The sequence below is a fragment of the Lucilia cuprina genome, chromosome X (assembly GCF_022045245.1).
Source record: "Lucilia cuprina isolate Lc7/37 chromosome X, ASM2204524v1, whole genome shotgun sequence".
Taxonomy (NCBI): Eukaryota; Metazoa; Arthropoda; class Insecta; order Diptera; family Calliphoridae; genus Lucilia; species Lucilia cuprina.
In genome coordinates, this window is record NC_060949.1 from 4,604,199 (window position 1) to 4,621,882 (window position 17,684).

The window sequence follows — 17,684 nt, forward strand, 5'->3', positions numbered from 1 at the left end:
TAAGGTCTATGAAAAGATCAATAATGAAGGAAATTATAGGTATTTTAGAAATTTGTAACAGGATGGCAAAAAATTAAGAGGGGACATAAAACATAAAATGTTGTTTTTGTAATTTTACATTGTGAAAAATTAAAATAACAAAAGTGTATGATTGTATTATATACATTAGAGTGCTCCTAGCTTGTATGAAGGAAAAAAATTTTATCCTACAGACCACCCCCCCTAGAATTCTTCTATGGGTTATAAAAATAAGTCGTGCAAAAAATTAGGTCAATAGGATTACGTTAACTGGCGCCGCAACGGCTCTGAAGTTTGAAGATGCATTTACAAGGGGAAAATATGCAATTTTTTCAGTTTTCACAAAAATTTTGTCATTAAACAATTTGTTTTGCATTTATTGTCAAAGAATTAATGGGATTGCAAACGGGTTTTATTGAATATGTCCAAATTGGCATGTTTTTAAAATATCGGGGTGATTTTGACCCCAAGGCCGTTTAAGGGTTAATTTATTTTTTTTCACTATTATTGTAAATATCGGTTGTTAATAAATAAATTTCTTAAGTTTTATGATAATCTACCTAAAAATAGAAACAATTCGACTAGTTTCCATCGAAAATTGCAAATATTACAAAATTTGACCTTTAAAGTTTATGGGTTAATGGCGTCCAAATTACATGAAACTATTGATTTTTATTTAGAAATATGTGGACTAATAAATTTACAAAAGGTTCCATTTAAAATACACAACAATATAACAAAAAGGCTAATTTTTCAAAATATTTCATAAAAATGGGTTTTTCTCGAAATCCGCTGAATTCAAATTGCAGATACAGGCAAACTATAAGAGGTATTGACCTAATTTTTTTACTGTTTTATTCCCTAATCTGTTGTCCATAAATCCCTAATATTGAAATTTGTTTAACAAAGTATCAAAACAACTAAAATTTGAATTTTGAAACGACCGTTAAAAATATCAAAATTTTTCGACCATAGCTGAGAACAGGTTTACGTTATTCTATAAGAACAAAAACTCATATTCAAGTAACTACAGTTGTATTTTAAGTAATACAATTGTTTTATTAGGATATTTTCAAAAATATGTTTATTTTTTATCACATTTCAAATTCAAGTGCTCTGAGACACGATAATGGCCTGGGGAATTTTTAATAACTTTTACATTTTTCAACCAAATTTTGATATTTTTAACGGTCGTTTCAACATTCAAATTTTAGTTTTTTGTGATACTTAGTGATACTCATAGGGATTTATGGACAACAGATTAGGGAATAAAACAGTAAAAAAATTAGGTCAATACCTCTTATAGTTTGCCTGTACCTGCAATTTGAATTCAGCGGATTTCGAGAAAAACCCATTTTTATGTAATATTTTGCAAAATTAGCCTTTTTATTATATTGTTGTGTATTTTAAATGGAACTTTTTGTAAATTTATTAGTCCACATATTTCTAAATAAAAATCAACAGTTTCATGTAATTTGGACGCCAATAACCCATAAACTTTAAAGGTCGAAGGTCAAATTTTGTAATATTTGCAAATTTTGATGGAAACTAGTCGAAATTGTTTCTATTTTTAGGTGGATTATCATAAAACTTAAGAAATTTATTTATTAACAACCGATATTTACAATAATAGTGAAAAAAAATAAATTAACCCTTAAACGGCTCTGGGGTCAAAATGACCCCGATGTTTTAAAAACATGCCAATTTGGACATATTTCAATAAAACCCGTTTGCAATCCCATTAATTCAGCTTAAAAAGATTTAGGCATTAAACCTTGGTATCAATTTTTGTGAAAACTGAAAAAATTGCATATTTTCCCCTTGTAAATGCATCTTCAAACTTCAGAGCCGTTGCGGCGCCAGTTAACGTAATCCTATTGACCTAATTTTTTGCACGACTTATTTTTATAACCCATAGAAGAATTCTAGGGGGGGTGGTCTGTAGGATAAAATTTTTTTCCTTCATACAAGCTAGGAGCACTCTAATGTATATAATACAATCATACACTTTTGTTATTTTAATTTTTCACAATGTAAAATTACAAAAACAACATTTTATGTTTTATGTCCCCTCTTAATTTTTTGCCATCCTGTTACAAATTTCTAAAATACCTATAATTTCCTTCATTATTGATCTTTTCATAGACCTTACGAATGTATTACTACCTGTTTACAAACTTATTGTTATTGTTTCTTGCTTTATATAGGATTTTTTTTCATTTTTCATTTCATATCATTCATATTATTCATGTCATTTCATGTTACAAACAATTTGTTAAAATATATTCTGTAAAAACAATTTTTTACATACATATTTGAATATATTTTTAGATTCATATGTATGTATGTATGTATGTATGTATGTATGTATGTATGTATGTATGTATGTATGTATGTATGTATGTATGTATGTATGTATGTATGTATGTATGTATGTATGTATGTATGTATGTATGTATGTATGTATGTATATATGTATGTATGAATGTATGTATGTGCATACATAAGCATACACTTTTTAATGCGACTTACACCTTTTTTTCTTCTCCTGATACAATCAATACGAATTTACAATTTTTTTTATATCTAAATGAAATTGTTTGTAGTTTTTGCATCCTCATCCTCTAAGTATGTACATATATAAATTTTTTTTCTAATTATATTACCTTTTACAATCAATACAAATACATTCATTTTAATACTCCACTTAAAAATTAAACATTAATTTAATATACATTCAATAATTCAACTCAATCATTTTCTAATTGAAATTTGGTTATTTCATGCATACATTTTTCCCATAATATACATACATAAAACATCCATACATACAGTGAACCAACTAAGTTTTTTGCCTACCTTTTTGTAAGAGAATTTTGTTTTTTGTTCATAAATAAAATTCGAAAAAACTGTCAAAAGTAAATATATGTTTTCTAATTAAAAATTACAAATTTTGGTGCATTTGTTGTTGCATTTTATTATTTTTCATCAGAATTTGCATGTCAATAAAGTATTTTGCATATTGAGAATTCCGGTTAATTTCATTGGGTTTTTCAAATTTTTTTTGGAATTTATTGTTTTATTGTTAAAAGGAACTCTTCCTTAAGTATTTTTCAATTGCGATTTGCAAAAATCATATCCTCATTGGATGTTTAATCAATAACATTAAAAAATATAAATTGGAGTAGTGGAAGAATTATTAGAAAAAACGCACTGAGTGCTCTTTCAAAATCTTTAACTGCCAAAGGGAGGCGACTTGTATCCAAGGAAAACTATTGGACTCCAGATTTATCTTTTTCAAAATCTATAAACAAACTGGGAGGAACACTATGTTTAAATTTAGACCTCTAAACACACCTTAGGTTGCTTGGAACCAATGTAAAGTGAACTGTCGTGTAGTACAGGAAAAATACCTAATTTAGATATTTTAAAATAAAGGTGGTTATCATACCGTAACGTCAACAAAAGCAATATTTTTCACCTAATACATACACATATATATTTAGAACCCAAATCAAGAATAACTATCCAGATACTGTATCTTATTCACAAAATAAAGAATTTAAAATATAAGGTTGAAAATGAAGATTTTGGCATTTAATAGTTCTATAGTGGTATTTGGTGATGTTCCCATACTTAGAGTGGCTAGGATGGTACTTAGTGTTAGATTTATTGAATAAGAATAATATTATACAATTCTAAATAAAATTTACACAATACTCCCCAAATAGATGGAGTTTCCGTAATGAAGTTTTTTTATCAATACAAAATGACCAAAAACCCGGATTGTTTTTGTTATAATAGTGTATAGATTAATACCTCACAAAACATTTTTTCTAGGTCCAAATCCATTGATTATCTAATATATCATGTATTCAAATCAAAATTACTTATTATTTTTGAAATTTAATGAAAACGATAGATTTCATGTTAAGTCAAATATTGATAAATTCTGATAGGTATATAGGATAATAAATCGGTTAAGAAATGTCCAACTTTAGTCGTTCCACTTCTAAAATATTTAAAAAATGTTATTCTAATATATAGGAGTAATAAAAATATTAAATTTTATAAAATAATGCAGCAATAATAAAAAATTAACAAAAAACCTAAAAAAGCAAAAAAAAAAACTGTTGACCCATAAAATTAACAATACGTTCACATTTTATCAAAAATCTCTTTAAATAATATAACGATTTTACTTTTTATGGTAGAAAATTAAAATATAAGATATTCTTTAAAAAATACAACAAACAAATTGCTTTATTTTGCTAAAAATAATTGTTCAGATTCAAATTACTTAATTGATTCACTGTATGTACATAGATACAAACGTTTTCAATAATTTTCTAAATAAAATTTGGTTATATCTTTCATACATTTTTCACATTTTTAATTCTTCAAGTTCAACATGAAATGTTAAATTTTAGAACATAAGTCATTTCCTATAGTAAATAATATTTAAGATTGATAGTAAAAATATTGTAACCTATATGCTTTGCTTGCATACATTTAATGTTCTGCTTGCATGGCTTCAATATTGTTGACTTCGAATAATATGTGTAGGAAAATATTTTTAATATTATAGGCAAGCCATATGAAATATATGTATGTTTAAAAATATGTTAGCGAGTTGCTGCGTAATATATTGTATGTAAAAATATTTTATATTTGCCTGTAAGCTGTAATATGCAATAGCTTGTATGGGTAAATATTTTTAGCAAAAATATTAGAAATATTTCGAATGGGAGCAATTAATATTGCATACGTATGCATAAGAGAAAATATGCATTTTGGTTCCTAATATTTTAGTAATTTTAATCTCTGGTTAACACAGGAAAACTTTTTTTTGGAAAATTTTGATTTTGTGTTTGAGAGAAGAGATGATTGATATTTATTTTTCTATCATACACAAAAATCAAAAGTTTCTCACACTAATGCAACTAGTTAAATAAGGTTAAAGTGATTTTCGGGGCAGGACCTAATATGTGAGATATGACCAATTATAGACCGATCGGAAAAAAATTTCACAGTAACATTTCTGTATATAAGAGCGATACTTGTACCAAATTTTATATGGATTTAGGAATTTAGTAATGAGTAACATTTCTCTATATAAGAGCAATACTTGTACCAAATTTTATATGAATATCTTAATTTAGTAATGAGAGTTTGTTATGATTTTCGGGAGGGAACTTTGTATGGGAGCTATGACTAGTTAAGAACCGATCGGAAACAAATTTGACAGTAATATTTCTGTATATAAGAGCAATACTTGTACCAAATTTTGGATATATTAATTTAGTAATGAGTTACGTGTGTTTAAGTGTTTTTTCGGGAGGTGACCTTGTATGGGAGCTATGACCAATTATGGACCGATCTTGAAAATTTTAAGATTTTAACTTGTAAAATTTTGTAAAGCTATCAGTAATCTGACGGAAGTTATTAACAATAAACTCATTTCCGTGAATATGTACTTTTGTATGGGAGGTATATGAAATTATGGACCGATTCCGCCAATTTTTCAGTCAAGCTCTCATGTAGTAACGATGATTTTCTGAAATTATTCTGTATAGTTTTCGTGAAAATTACATCAGAATGTGTAAAAAAATGCTTTTTTTCGGAGTTGTTTTAAATTTTGTTTCATAACTTTTCCCGATGTGAACCGACTTTGTTCATTTTCAATACTAATCTGCCTAGCACAGTAATAAATATTTTGGATGAATTTCGTTAGTTTTTGTTGCGTCGTGTCAACGTGACAATGTTTTATACATACTGACAGACGGACAAAGCTAGATCGACTCAGAATTTCATAAGTTTCAAGAATATTTATATATACTTTGTTTGGTCTCAGATGAATATTTCTTGGTGTTACACACGAAATGACAAAGTTATATATACCCTCTATCACCACGGATGGTAGTAGAGGGTATAAAAACGGTGGTTTTACTATTTGATTAACAACTCAAAATTGTTTGTCAAACTAAAAGTAGTTTTGTTTTCTCTGTCAATATTCAAGGATTTTTCATATTTCCCTAGGGCAAAAAAACGTAATTTTGTTCTTTTTAAAGAAATTTGATATCCATGAGAAGTTTTTGATGTTTTGTGCAGAATTTCTCATAAACGTTTCTGAGTTTTTTCAATTGCATGTACTTTTTCAAACAGCAAAAAATCGCTTGATATTTTATACGGTTAATGCAACGTATTTTCAAAATTAATAAAATGCCACGAAGGCTTTTGCCTCTACACCAGGGTCACTACAATTCAAAGTATGGTATGACTTAATTTAAACTGAACAGTTCTTTAAATCTATTGCATTTGAAAATGTCCTTAGTTCCCTATTAGTGATTGAAAATGCTGATTTCAGTACAATTTCTCAAAAAAAGTTTTTTAAATTTTCCTACAAATTTAAGTTAATTTTCAATTTCTAAAATTTTAAGGACTTTTTGGTCCAGAAATTGACTTTAAGGATTAAACAAGAAATTTTAGTCGGGCGAGGCCCTACAACAGTTACAAAAAGTAAAATGTGATTGAGTTTTCATAATAAAACATTTAAGTTGAATTGTACTTTACCTCAGATATACATAAGTCACCTATTGCTGAACAAAACTGTGAACATTAAAGTCAAATTTTAAAAGGGGTTTTTTTATAGGGGCAAGGGTCAAATGTGGACATTTAAATAAAATTTAAATTTATGTCAGAAAATCTATTAAAAATTGTAAAATTACTAAAAAATGTTCCTCAGTACTCCTCTAATATACACATTCTATAAGCAGATTAAATTGAATGTAATCAATAATAATATTAATAATAAATGTTTTTAATATTTAGGCTTATTTAAACAACAGGATCTAATGCATACAAGAGCAGAAATACCAACGGAAATGTATATACGTCAAGTCACACCTGATTCATATAGACAAGTTTTACGAGCGATAAGACAGAAAGAAATATACAAAATTATAGTAGATACAAATCCGGAAAACATTAAATTATTTTTTCGTGCAGTAAGTACATATAAAATATATATTTTATTTATTATTTTATCAAATCCTTTATATATTATTTCTCTATATATTTTCAAGATTTTGCAACTTCAAATGAATGATTATCGGTATCATTATATGTTTACAACATTTGTAAGTACATATATTTTTAAGTACTTTAGAGTGTAATTGAAGAATATGGCGTTATACTTTTTAAACAACAGAATTTGATCAAAAGTACATATATGATAAAGAACAATATACAAAAGGTACATTTTGGTCATTTATGACCATGCCACCGTAATGTATTTAATATTTATTGTGAGCTTTTTAACTGATATTTAAATAAACGTTAAGAAGCGTTAGACCACGCAGTGCATTGTAAATTTGCGATATGTGATTCAAAGTCCTAGGATTGGCTGGTCCTGTCAGAATCCAGCCAAATATGATTTTCTGTGCCAATAATGACTCTAAGATAAATTTTCTGTACCTCCGGTAAAATAATACGATGATATAAATCCGCACCAATATATCTACAGGCCTACTATCTAAAAGATTAGAATCCGCCAAACAAAGATTTGGCAATATTTTTTTAATATCGATATTTACGAAAGTTGAAGGCAAATTTCCCAAATTTTTTGGTAAAACAAATGCGTTTGTACTAAGAGTAATTAAAGAGTCTAAATCGGAACCAATTTCCACAGGACAATATTTACAAACTCCAATAACTACATTATTGATGTCAGGAACCTTAGAGTGTGCAGAATACGTGGGAAGTTTTAACCTTTTTCGTTTAGAAATATAAGAGCATTCCGAAATAGAATCAATTAATGCAAGGACTTGATATTTATTGTTATTATGAATTATATTTACCGTAGCTGTCCCTAACAGACTGATTTTGACTAGTATAAAATACTTGTGTTACATTATAGGACGTATGAGTAAGTGGGTCGTAGAAACGCTCCAGAATTCAGTTCCGTAAAAACAGTAGGTCTTTCAAATACAGAATTTTCTAAATTTTGTAAATGAAGCATCGAGTAATGTCGATTATTGCATATATAAATATTATTATTTATTTTGCAACTTCTGGCAGTATGTGTCCTCGAAAGGCAATTAGTGCAGAAATTATGGTCATTCACTGTAGAAATTCTGTCGGATATTGGAATACTTTTAAAACGACGACAATTCTGCATGTAGTGTGACTGATTAGGACATAAAATACAAGAAATTTTAACAGAAGAAGCATGTGATTGCGCTGAAGATTCCAAGTAATAAAGTTTGTACCTTTAATTTCCTAAAGACATTGCAAAGTCAGAATTCATGCTTTTAGAAAATTAAATATTTCTATGTAGATAAACTAGATTTATCCTTGTAGAACTAGGTAGACGTTGAATACACATAACACGATAATTGGGTCCCAATTATCTGTAGGCACATTACAAATAGAATGTGTCGTAAGAAAACTATCGATTCCGCTCTGTAAGACTTTGAGTAAGATATAATTTCCCTCTTCTATCATCAAACTAGACTAAATTGTTATTTTTTATTGTTTTGTTCTTAGTATTTAATTATAGTTCTTACATGCATATCGTCACCTGAAATGCGAATGGGTGTAAAAACACTTTTGTTGCTATAAAAACAAACATTAATAAAAATTTTTAGATATGACTGTACCGCCAGAATGTGCTTTTTAAGACTTTCTGACTTGCGGAAATTACTAATTTGTTGTAACGCCTTTTTGAATTTCATGTCAATAAAATCGGATTTTTGACAATAGAGTATGAAAAATTTGTGACAACATGTATTTTTATGCAGTATATACTTTTCAATCCAAAAGTCGATTTTACATTTTTTTTAATTTAGATTAGATAAATAAATTTTAAAGAATGCAATGAATTTATTTAATTTTAAGTAATAACAAATACATATGGATATATATAAGTAATAAGTAATAATACATATGTAATACATATGGATTGTAACGAACGAAACCGCAAGGGCTTAACTATCAAGGGGCTGCTACCTTTCAACACCGGCCGTGCTCATGGAAAATGGGGTGGATCTTGCCCCTATCAAGTCAATTTGCCGTTCGAAACACAATTAAAAATATAGGTAGCACAATACCAAATCGACAAAAAAATTAAAATAATACTAAATTAAAAGAAAAAAATAAAATAAACTAAAACAATAAAGAGAAAAGGAAAAGAGAGAAGCCAGGTTGAAGAGGGATAGGTGTAATTTCCTCCTCTAAATTCTTTACCCACCCAAACCATGCTATCGTATATAATAGTTTTGGATAGCCCAAAGTTGACTTACCTACCGAGTGTCCCTTAACCTTTCGAGAATTTAAAAATAACTACAATTCTAACAATTCATATTGTATTGAAAAATAAAAAAATTATTTGTTATAATCATTTAAAAACTGACAAATTTATTTTAATCATAAAATATTCTAAAATTAATAGTTTTAAATATATGCAAAATAATCAAAATAACAAAAAAACATTTAAAAACGAAACAACAACAAATGTCAAAAAAAAAATTATATAAAAACAATGTTAAAATCTAAATTCAAACAAAATTTAAAATGTTATCAACATTCGATGAAACCACCACAACAAAATATTTACATATATTTAAAAAAAAAATCAAATTTGTTCGATAACACAAAAAAAATCACATTTATATTCAAAATAGAAAACCCATGTTAATAACATTTTGTTTATATGTTATTAACATTCCAAATAATAGTATGTATAAAATAAGTAGTATATATGTATGAATGTAAATAAGTGTAAAGTGTGCGTATAAGTTATATAACTAATTATTTTAATGTTATTAACATTTTGTCATTCATTCAACATAGAAAACTTTGATGACATAAACAGTGCATTTCAAACTTTCCCATAATGCATGTAATTTATTTTGAAATGACAAGTTTACAAATTAGTTTGTATTCAATGTTATTAACATAGTGTATCAATAAACTACAAACTATTTGAATTTTCAGTTTTGAGATTAATTGGTATTAAAAAAAATGTAATAAACATTTCTTACCAATGAATCTCAAACTGTAAACGTATATAAATGTGTGTATCTTTTATGTTAAAATTTTATTGGTATTATTGAGTGAAAAATTATAAAAAAATGACATTTAACTCACCAAATATTTTTTTCCACGTAGACTTCAGGCCTGATGTCGATGGAATCTGAATTATGATGACCTTAAGATGTTATGCAAATAAATTTTCACTCGAAATGTTAAAATTGTTGTGTTTATGTATAAATAAAATGCTGACGTTTTGATATAAATGTTATATAGTCATGTTAATGTTAAATTTGATTTTTCACTACTTTCACATACTACGGTGACGTAATTTAGGTTTTCGAATTAGATTAAAACATTGAAATAAGAATATTGTTGAACGATTTTTAGATTATAAAAGAAATTAATAGGATTTAAAAGATTAAAAGTAAAAAAAAAAATTATATTATTAATTAATGGATTTTAGGAATGAATTTAAAGTATAATTTAAAACTATGATTAAATTACGTATACGTTCTGGCGATTTATTTTCCTTTGTGAACAAATTAAATTAAAATTGTATACATTTGTTCAAAAGGTTTGATTTGTCAGATCCGGGAGAAATTTGTAAAGCAATTAGGAATTCCAGGACCTCAATTACATTAACTGAGAATCCCGAAACCAAATGTATTCGAAAGTCTGGTTATATGTACAAATCAAATTGGTATGTTTAGTTATGTATATGTCCAAGCCGTGGGGTTATCTGAGCAGATTACAAAATGAACTATGTTGTGTCCTTAATTATCTGCCAACGCTTTTATTTTCGTCAATTCCAAAGAAAAAGTTTTGTATGCGTTCAATAAAAATAGCACCTTCACAATAAAATGAAAATAATCTTCCACAATTAAATAGTCCGGGGAAACAGCCCCGGTTTACAAATGGAACACAAGGATCCCAAGAAATCCCACGAGTAGACCAATTGGTGACAAACACAAAATATGGATGTAAATTTTACAAATATCCAAGAAAAATGTTTCCTCATAGAAATTCCAATGATGATTCAAATTTTTCAAATAAATTTTAAAAACACACGATTTAAAATCCGACACCAACAACTTTCTAACAAACAATCAAAAAAATGTTTTCATTTTTATGAAAATTTGTGAATCGATTCTCAAAGCCAATATGATCAATACGAAAAAGTATATTCAAAGTAAAAATTCATAAAGTGTTGAAACAACAAACCATGCCTCACAGGATATATTAGGCTTCACACAATATATTTGAAATTGTGATATCATACCTTTTTATTAAAGTTTTTGGAACAGCGCTAATATTGGCGTAATTATTTTGTTTTTATTTTATAGACCGAAAAACGAGGAACATATTTCAAATCCGAATTTAGTATACTATTCTACATGAAAATTTAAGACAGAATTTAGATGCATCATTCGTAAATATAATATTCAATGCGCCAAAAAGGATAGAGTTAAAATTTTTAATTTATTGTAATTTGTTTAGGAGTTATGATGGTTTTAATGTTGGCTTGTGGTTTATTAATTTCCGATCAAACAATAGTGGTTTTCATCGTCTTCTCCGATTTTAATAATGATGTATAATGACACACTTTGGGTCTTATAACTTTCGTGGTTTTCGAAATATAGCATTGTTAAATTAAAATTTGAAAATTTAAAGTCTCATTACATCTACAGGGTTAATGGTAAAAAAAATTATTTTGCACCATTTAGGAAAGGAAACAAATTTTTGAAATATTTTTGAAAAAGTACAACTTTGGATAACAAATGCTCTTTTGAAGCATTATATGTGAAATTAAACTGATTCTTATTATTTTTCCTATAAAATCAATTATTAGAGCATAATTTCCTTTTTTTGTTATAGTGCATAGAGTACCAATATTTTTTTAGTTTTCTCCGTTCACTTCAATAACTTAGTTTTTAAGAACAAAAAAAATAAAAATCTCCATTTTAAGAGTTTTAAATTTAAAAAATCATAAGTTTTTATAAAATTTTATCCAAAAATAAAATGTTTCCCGTTTTTGTTTGTTTGATGATAGAAGAGGGAAATTATATCTTAAGTAGTTGTTTAACAAATGTGCAATCAGTGTTGGCTAACATGATTTGACAAAGATGACATAAAAATTATTGCGAAGTTATTGCAGTGTACTATATTTATCTTCACAAATTAAATTTTAGCTTCAATCTGGACAAGGACCCAATTATCGTGTTTATGTGCATTCAACGTCTACCTAGTTCTACAAGGATAAATCTAGTTTATATACATATATATATATATATATATAATATATATATATATATATATATATATATTATATATAATATATATATATATATATATATATATATATATATATATATATATATATATATATATATATATATATATATATATATATATATATATATATATATATATATATATATATTTATATATATATATATATATATATATAATATATATATATATATATATATATATATATATATATATATATATACATACATACATACATACATACATATATACATACATATATAGCTTGAAGTTTCTTCATGCGACAATATGCTGACGTTTACCATACAGGTGTACAATAACACATTATTGGGTGAAAAATAGATTTAAATATTTTATGTATATATAATATTATATATATATATATATATATATATATATATATATATATATATATATATATATATATATATATATTATTATATATATATAATATTATATATATATATATATTATATTATATATATACATACATACATACATACATACATACATATATACATATATAGCTTGAAGTTTCTTCATGCGACAATATGCTGACGTTTACCATACAGGTGTACAATAAAACATTATTGGGTGAAAAATAGATTTAATTATTATGTTTTTGTTTTGAATTGATAGTTTCTATTTCCTGTTATCTAGGGGGTTTAATATTTGTGTAATCCGGTTTATTTTGTCTACAATATATGGAATGTAGTTTTAGAAGTTTAATTTTGTATCTAATATAACTCCTAGATACTTAACATTTTCTTCCCAATTTGTGGTTTAATAATTGTAAAGGATTTTGAGGTGTAAAACAATGTTTAACAATTTTCTTAATTTTAGGTAGTGGTTGTGTTGTCTTCTGAACCCAAATTGGTAAGGCGGTAATATTTAATGAACGTCAACAAAATAAAGTATTTTATTCTTATTGATTTTCTCCAATATTTTGCTAATTGGCGGTAAATGACTAATGGGTCTATAAGACTCCGGAGATTCAGCATGTTTATTTGGTTTAGGTATTGCTATAGTTTTTGATTTTTTCCATTGATTTGGAAAATAACATAGCTTGAAGCATTGAATACATTTGTAACATATTTGATTCTATTCTTTGGAAGATTTTTTAAACATATGTTGTTTATTTCATCTATGATTTTTTGTTTTTAATAATCTTAATGTAGTTTTTCGTTTTTCCTGTTATATAATAACTCGGAGATATATTACACATTTCAGAGCCTTTTAACCTATTTACGACATTATTAACTGAAATAGTTGTTTCGTTGTCACTAAGATGGCTTGAGATATTATTTTTTAAGCAAAACGCATCCGCTAAAATATTGCATTTTTCTTTAAGTGTACTGTATATTCTAGAATTGGTTTTAAGTAAAGGTATGTTTTTGTGCTTTCTTTTAAAAATATTTGATAAATTCCAGAATGAAGAAGAATATTTATCTAATGTTGAAAGCATATTATTCCTTTTTAATAACCTTGTTCAATTTAGTCATTTGATAGTGATTGTTTATATCCTTATATCTTATCCAATTTCTTTTATAGATATTCTTAAATTGAATATTTTTATGCCATATGGTAGTTTATTGTCAGGTACAGATAGTTTCATTTTTAGTACACTGTATTCTATTGCTGTAGTAATTGTATTTGTTTATGTGTGTGTGCAAAAAAGAAATAAAAAGACAAGAAAGAGTTAAGTTCTTTCAATAAAAAATTTATTTATTAAATTTATATTTACCTTAAAGATTCTCAATAGGGGTTGTGCACTTAACCAAGTGGTGGTAATGGCGTTCACTTAACATGTGTTTTAAAAAAACAAAAAAACGAATTACGTTATACCGCTAGCGGTTTTACTAGTTAGAATTTATCTCTACACTTTTTCAAAGATGAAAAAAGAAGTAGTTAGATAAATCCTAACGTAGTATAAAGGGAATAAAAAATAGGATTTCAAATTAATTTCTAAAATGAACATTTCCGGCCACCTAGCAACGACAAAGTCAGTTGCAACAACAAATGAGAAATAAAGGTTAATAAATCTAGGATAAACTTATACATATATACATTTTTTTCATTATTATATATGGATTTATATTTTGTTTTCCTTTCAATTATATTTTTCTTTTTAAAAATTATTATTTTTTCAAATTTTAAATATATCGACGAAAGGTCCAAGGGCCATGGTAGATTTTTACGAAGTCTCTCGACTTTCCCCTTAGAACCGAAGTCCCGAAGGCAGATTTTTACGAAGTCTCTCGACTTTCAGCACAACCGAAGTCCCGAAGGCAGATTTTTACGAAGTCTTTCGACTTTCAGCACAGAACCGAAGTCCCGAAGGCAGATTTTTACGAAGTCTCTCGACTTTCACAGATACACAGGTCAAATTAAATAAATTTTATTGTTTTAATACGGGGATTGGCCGGAAATGACCCATCCAAACAAAGTATATTGCGCAAGAGGAATTCCCGGACTCGAATCGATTTTTCCTTTAATTATGGCCGAACTCAATACGGGTCCTAACACCAGCGCGACGTTTTCCGACTGATTAAAATTGGGATCAGCTAACTGCACCCCATCAAATATTTATTTGTCAACGGAACACGAGGGTTTACCTTTAGATTTAACCACCTTTTTTGATGGCTCTTTTCCCGAAGCGTGCAAAAGAGTGTGGTGACTTTCGTTACATTCATTGCATTTCATTAGCGATTTGCAATCGATTGCTAAATGCTTAGTCGATAAGCGACGGTAACAATTGCGATACAACACGACAAATCGTAGCTTCTGCTCGTGACTCAATTTTCGGAAGTGCGCAATTTATAAAGGAGATGTTTACCCTTACATTGAAGGCATTTGGAATTTGAAGATTCCGAAACTTTCGAACCCGAGTGTTACTCTTTCGAAGACTTTGTTGTTGGTGGAGCTGCTGCTGTATCTGGACAAGCGATGACTAAAGCAGGCAACTCTGGTGCTAAAGCAGATGCCGAAGTAGGTGTTGGAGTAGGGCTTGGAGATGGTGTTGGAGCAGGAACTGGATCCGGTATTGTAGCAGGGGCTGGATCAGCTACTGTAGCCACCTTAGATCCTTGGTCCTCCATTACTTCCTTGTCGGACTCTAAGAGCGCATTTTCCATTGCAATGGTTAAAGCGTCAATGGTACTAGGAACAAGGAAAATTATTTAATATTTTAATTTTATATAGTTTCATTAGTCAAAACAAAAAATTTTCTGATTGGTCGCTTTATTATGTCATTTTCTGTTCGTATGTCAGCGACGCGAACGTGTTCATCACTTCCCGGATAAGTTTTAACGACTCTACCAAGTTTCCATGAAGTCGGAGACATTTGTTCATTTTTTATAACTACTAAGTCACCTACATATAAGTCTCGTTCAGGGTATTTCCATTTATATCATTTATGAAGATTTGAATGATATTCCTCCTTCTATTGTTTACAGTAATGATGGGCAAGAGCTTTAACATTCATATATATACATGGGACTGATTTGAGGTACGTAAATAGAAGGCTCCGGTGGAACAAGGATGGGTGACCCGATCAAAAAATGACCAGGAGTAAGAGCTACTGGCTCATTCGGATCATCACTCATAGGACACAACGGTCTCGAATTAAGACAAGCCTCAATTCTTGCAAGAACCGTCGATAATTCTTCAATATTTTTTACGGACTTAGCTTCTTTACCGAAATGAAATTTAAAACTTCGAACTCCCGCTGAAATAAATCGCCATGTTAGTCCATTAATACCGTAAGTGGAACACATCCGAGCACGACTAAAAAAATCCCCTTCTAGTTCACGAGAAGCTCCCACAAAGTTCGTTTCGTTGTCGGAAAACATAGTAGTGGGACAACCTCGTCTCGATATAAATCGATTAAAAGCAGCCAGGAATCTATCAGTTGATAAATTTAAAGTGACTTCCAAATGAATGGCCTTTAAAGTTTGACACGATCTACTATTTAAGTTTCTTATGTCAAAAGGTCCAGCAAAGTCGACTCCAGTTGTCGTAAATGGTCGGCCTATCTGAGTTCGTTCGGGAAGTAATGCTCCCATTATTTGGGTACAGGTGCGCTTACGGTCAAGAATACACCGTTTACATCGATTAATAACAGCTCGAACTAGTGTTTTTAGTCGAGGTACCCAATAATCGATCCTTAAGATCCCGAGCATTAACTGATTTCCATCGTGAATAGAAATCGTATATAGGAACTCAATCAAAATACGGGTAAAGCGACATGAATATGGCAACAGTATGGGATGCCGTTCGGTATAGACTAACGAAGGTGATTTTTTCAAACGACCATTAAGTCTCATAACACCCTTATTATCCAGAAATGGATTCAAAGTCAATAAAGGACTTTTCGAAGATAGCAGTCTTTATTCAAAGGACATTGGTATTCTTCGACAAAATTTACTTTTGGAGCCAAAACTGCCAATCGCAGTTTTACTTTCCTAACCTCAATGTTTGTCACAATGGTAGTCTCAAAGGAATTTCGATTTTTATGATCAGGGTGAGTATTATAGAAAAATCTAAATAGGATAACACTCTAATTGCCCTATCAAGAAAAGAAAATCTCTCAAGAATGTCTTCATAATTCGAAAAAAATTAAGCATGAGATTTTACTGCACGAGCCTCTAAGTCCGTATCTAATAAAGCCAAATTTCCTAGATTCCAGGTAGTGCTTTTTTCCCGAAGCCAATTTGGATCATGCCACCATAGATTGATCTGTGTTAAATCAGAGGGTGAAATACCCCGATCTCCCAAGTCTGCTGAGTTGTCGTCAGATTTGACATGGTGCCAATTATGTCTTCCGACCACTTCCTGAATTTTACAAACTCTGTTGGCTACAAAGGTTGCCCATGAACAAGGGTCCTTTTTCAGCCAAGCAAGGACGATTGTAGAATCAGTCCAATATATTTGACATAATGGGATGTCAATTTCGAATAATACGGATTTTAAAAGATCCGTCGCAAGAACTGCACCACAGAGTTCAAGTCGTGGTAGAGAAATTGATTTGATGGGAGCTACTTTAGTTTTAGCAGTTAACAAATGGGTATAAATTTCGCCATTAAGTCTTTCGACTCTAGCGTAAATTACCCCTGCATAAGCTTTTTCAGATGCATCTGAAAAGACATGAAAAAAATATTTAATGATAACCAAATTTTATATTAGTCAAACTGACCGACCGTAGGGTAACAACTCAAAGCGGAAGAAGAAGCAGATAATTGTATGTATGTACAGTGTCTCTCATAAGTATTCGAATTTAGGTATTCTATGGGAAGAAACCAAATTTAATAATATTTTTGTGTGCAAAATAAATAAATACATTT

General features: G+C 28.7%; 1 protein-coding gene across 1 annotated transcript in view; it reads left to right on the forward strand.

Moving 5' to 3' along the window:
• LOC111687380 (glutamate receptor ionotropic, kainate 1) overlaps positions 1-17,684 on the forward strand; it is a 54,141-nt gene that overhangs the window by 9,466 nt on the left and 26,991 nt on the right. Inside the window, exons 2-3 of the mRNA XM_046948472.1 lie at positions 6,850-7,025; positions 7,104-7,157. Of these exons, the coding sequence (XP_046804428.1) occupies positions 6,850-7,025; positions 7,104-7,157 (230 nt within the window). The remainder of the gene's footprint in view (positions 1-6,849; positions 7,026-7,103; positions 7,158-17,684) is intronic.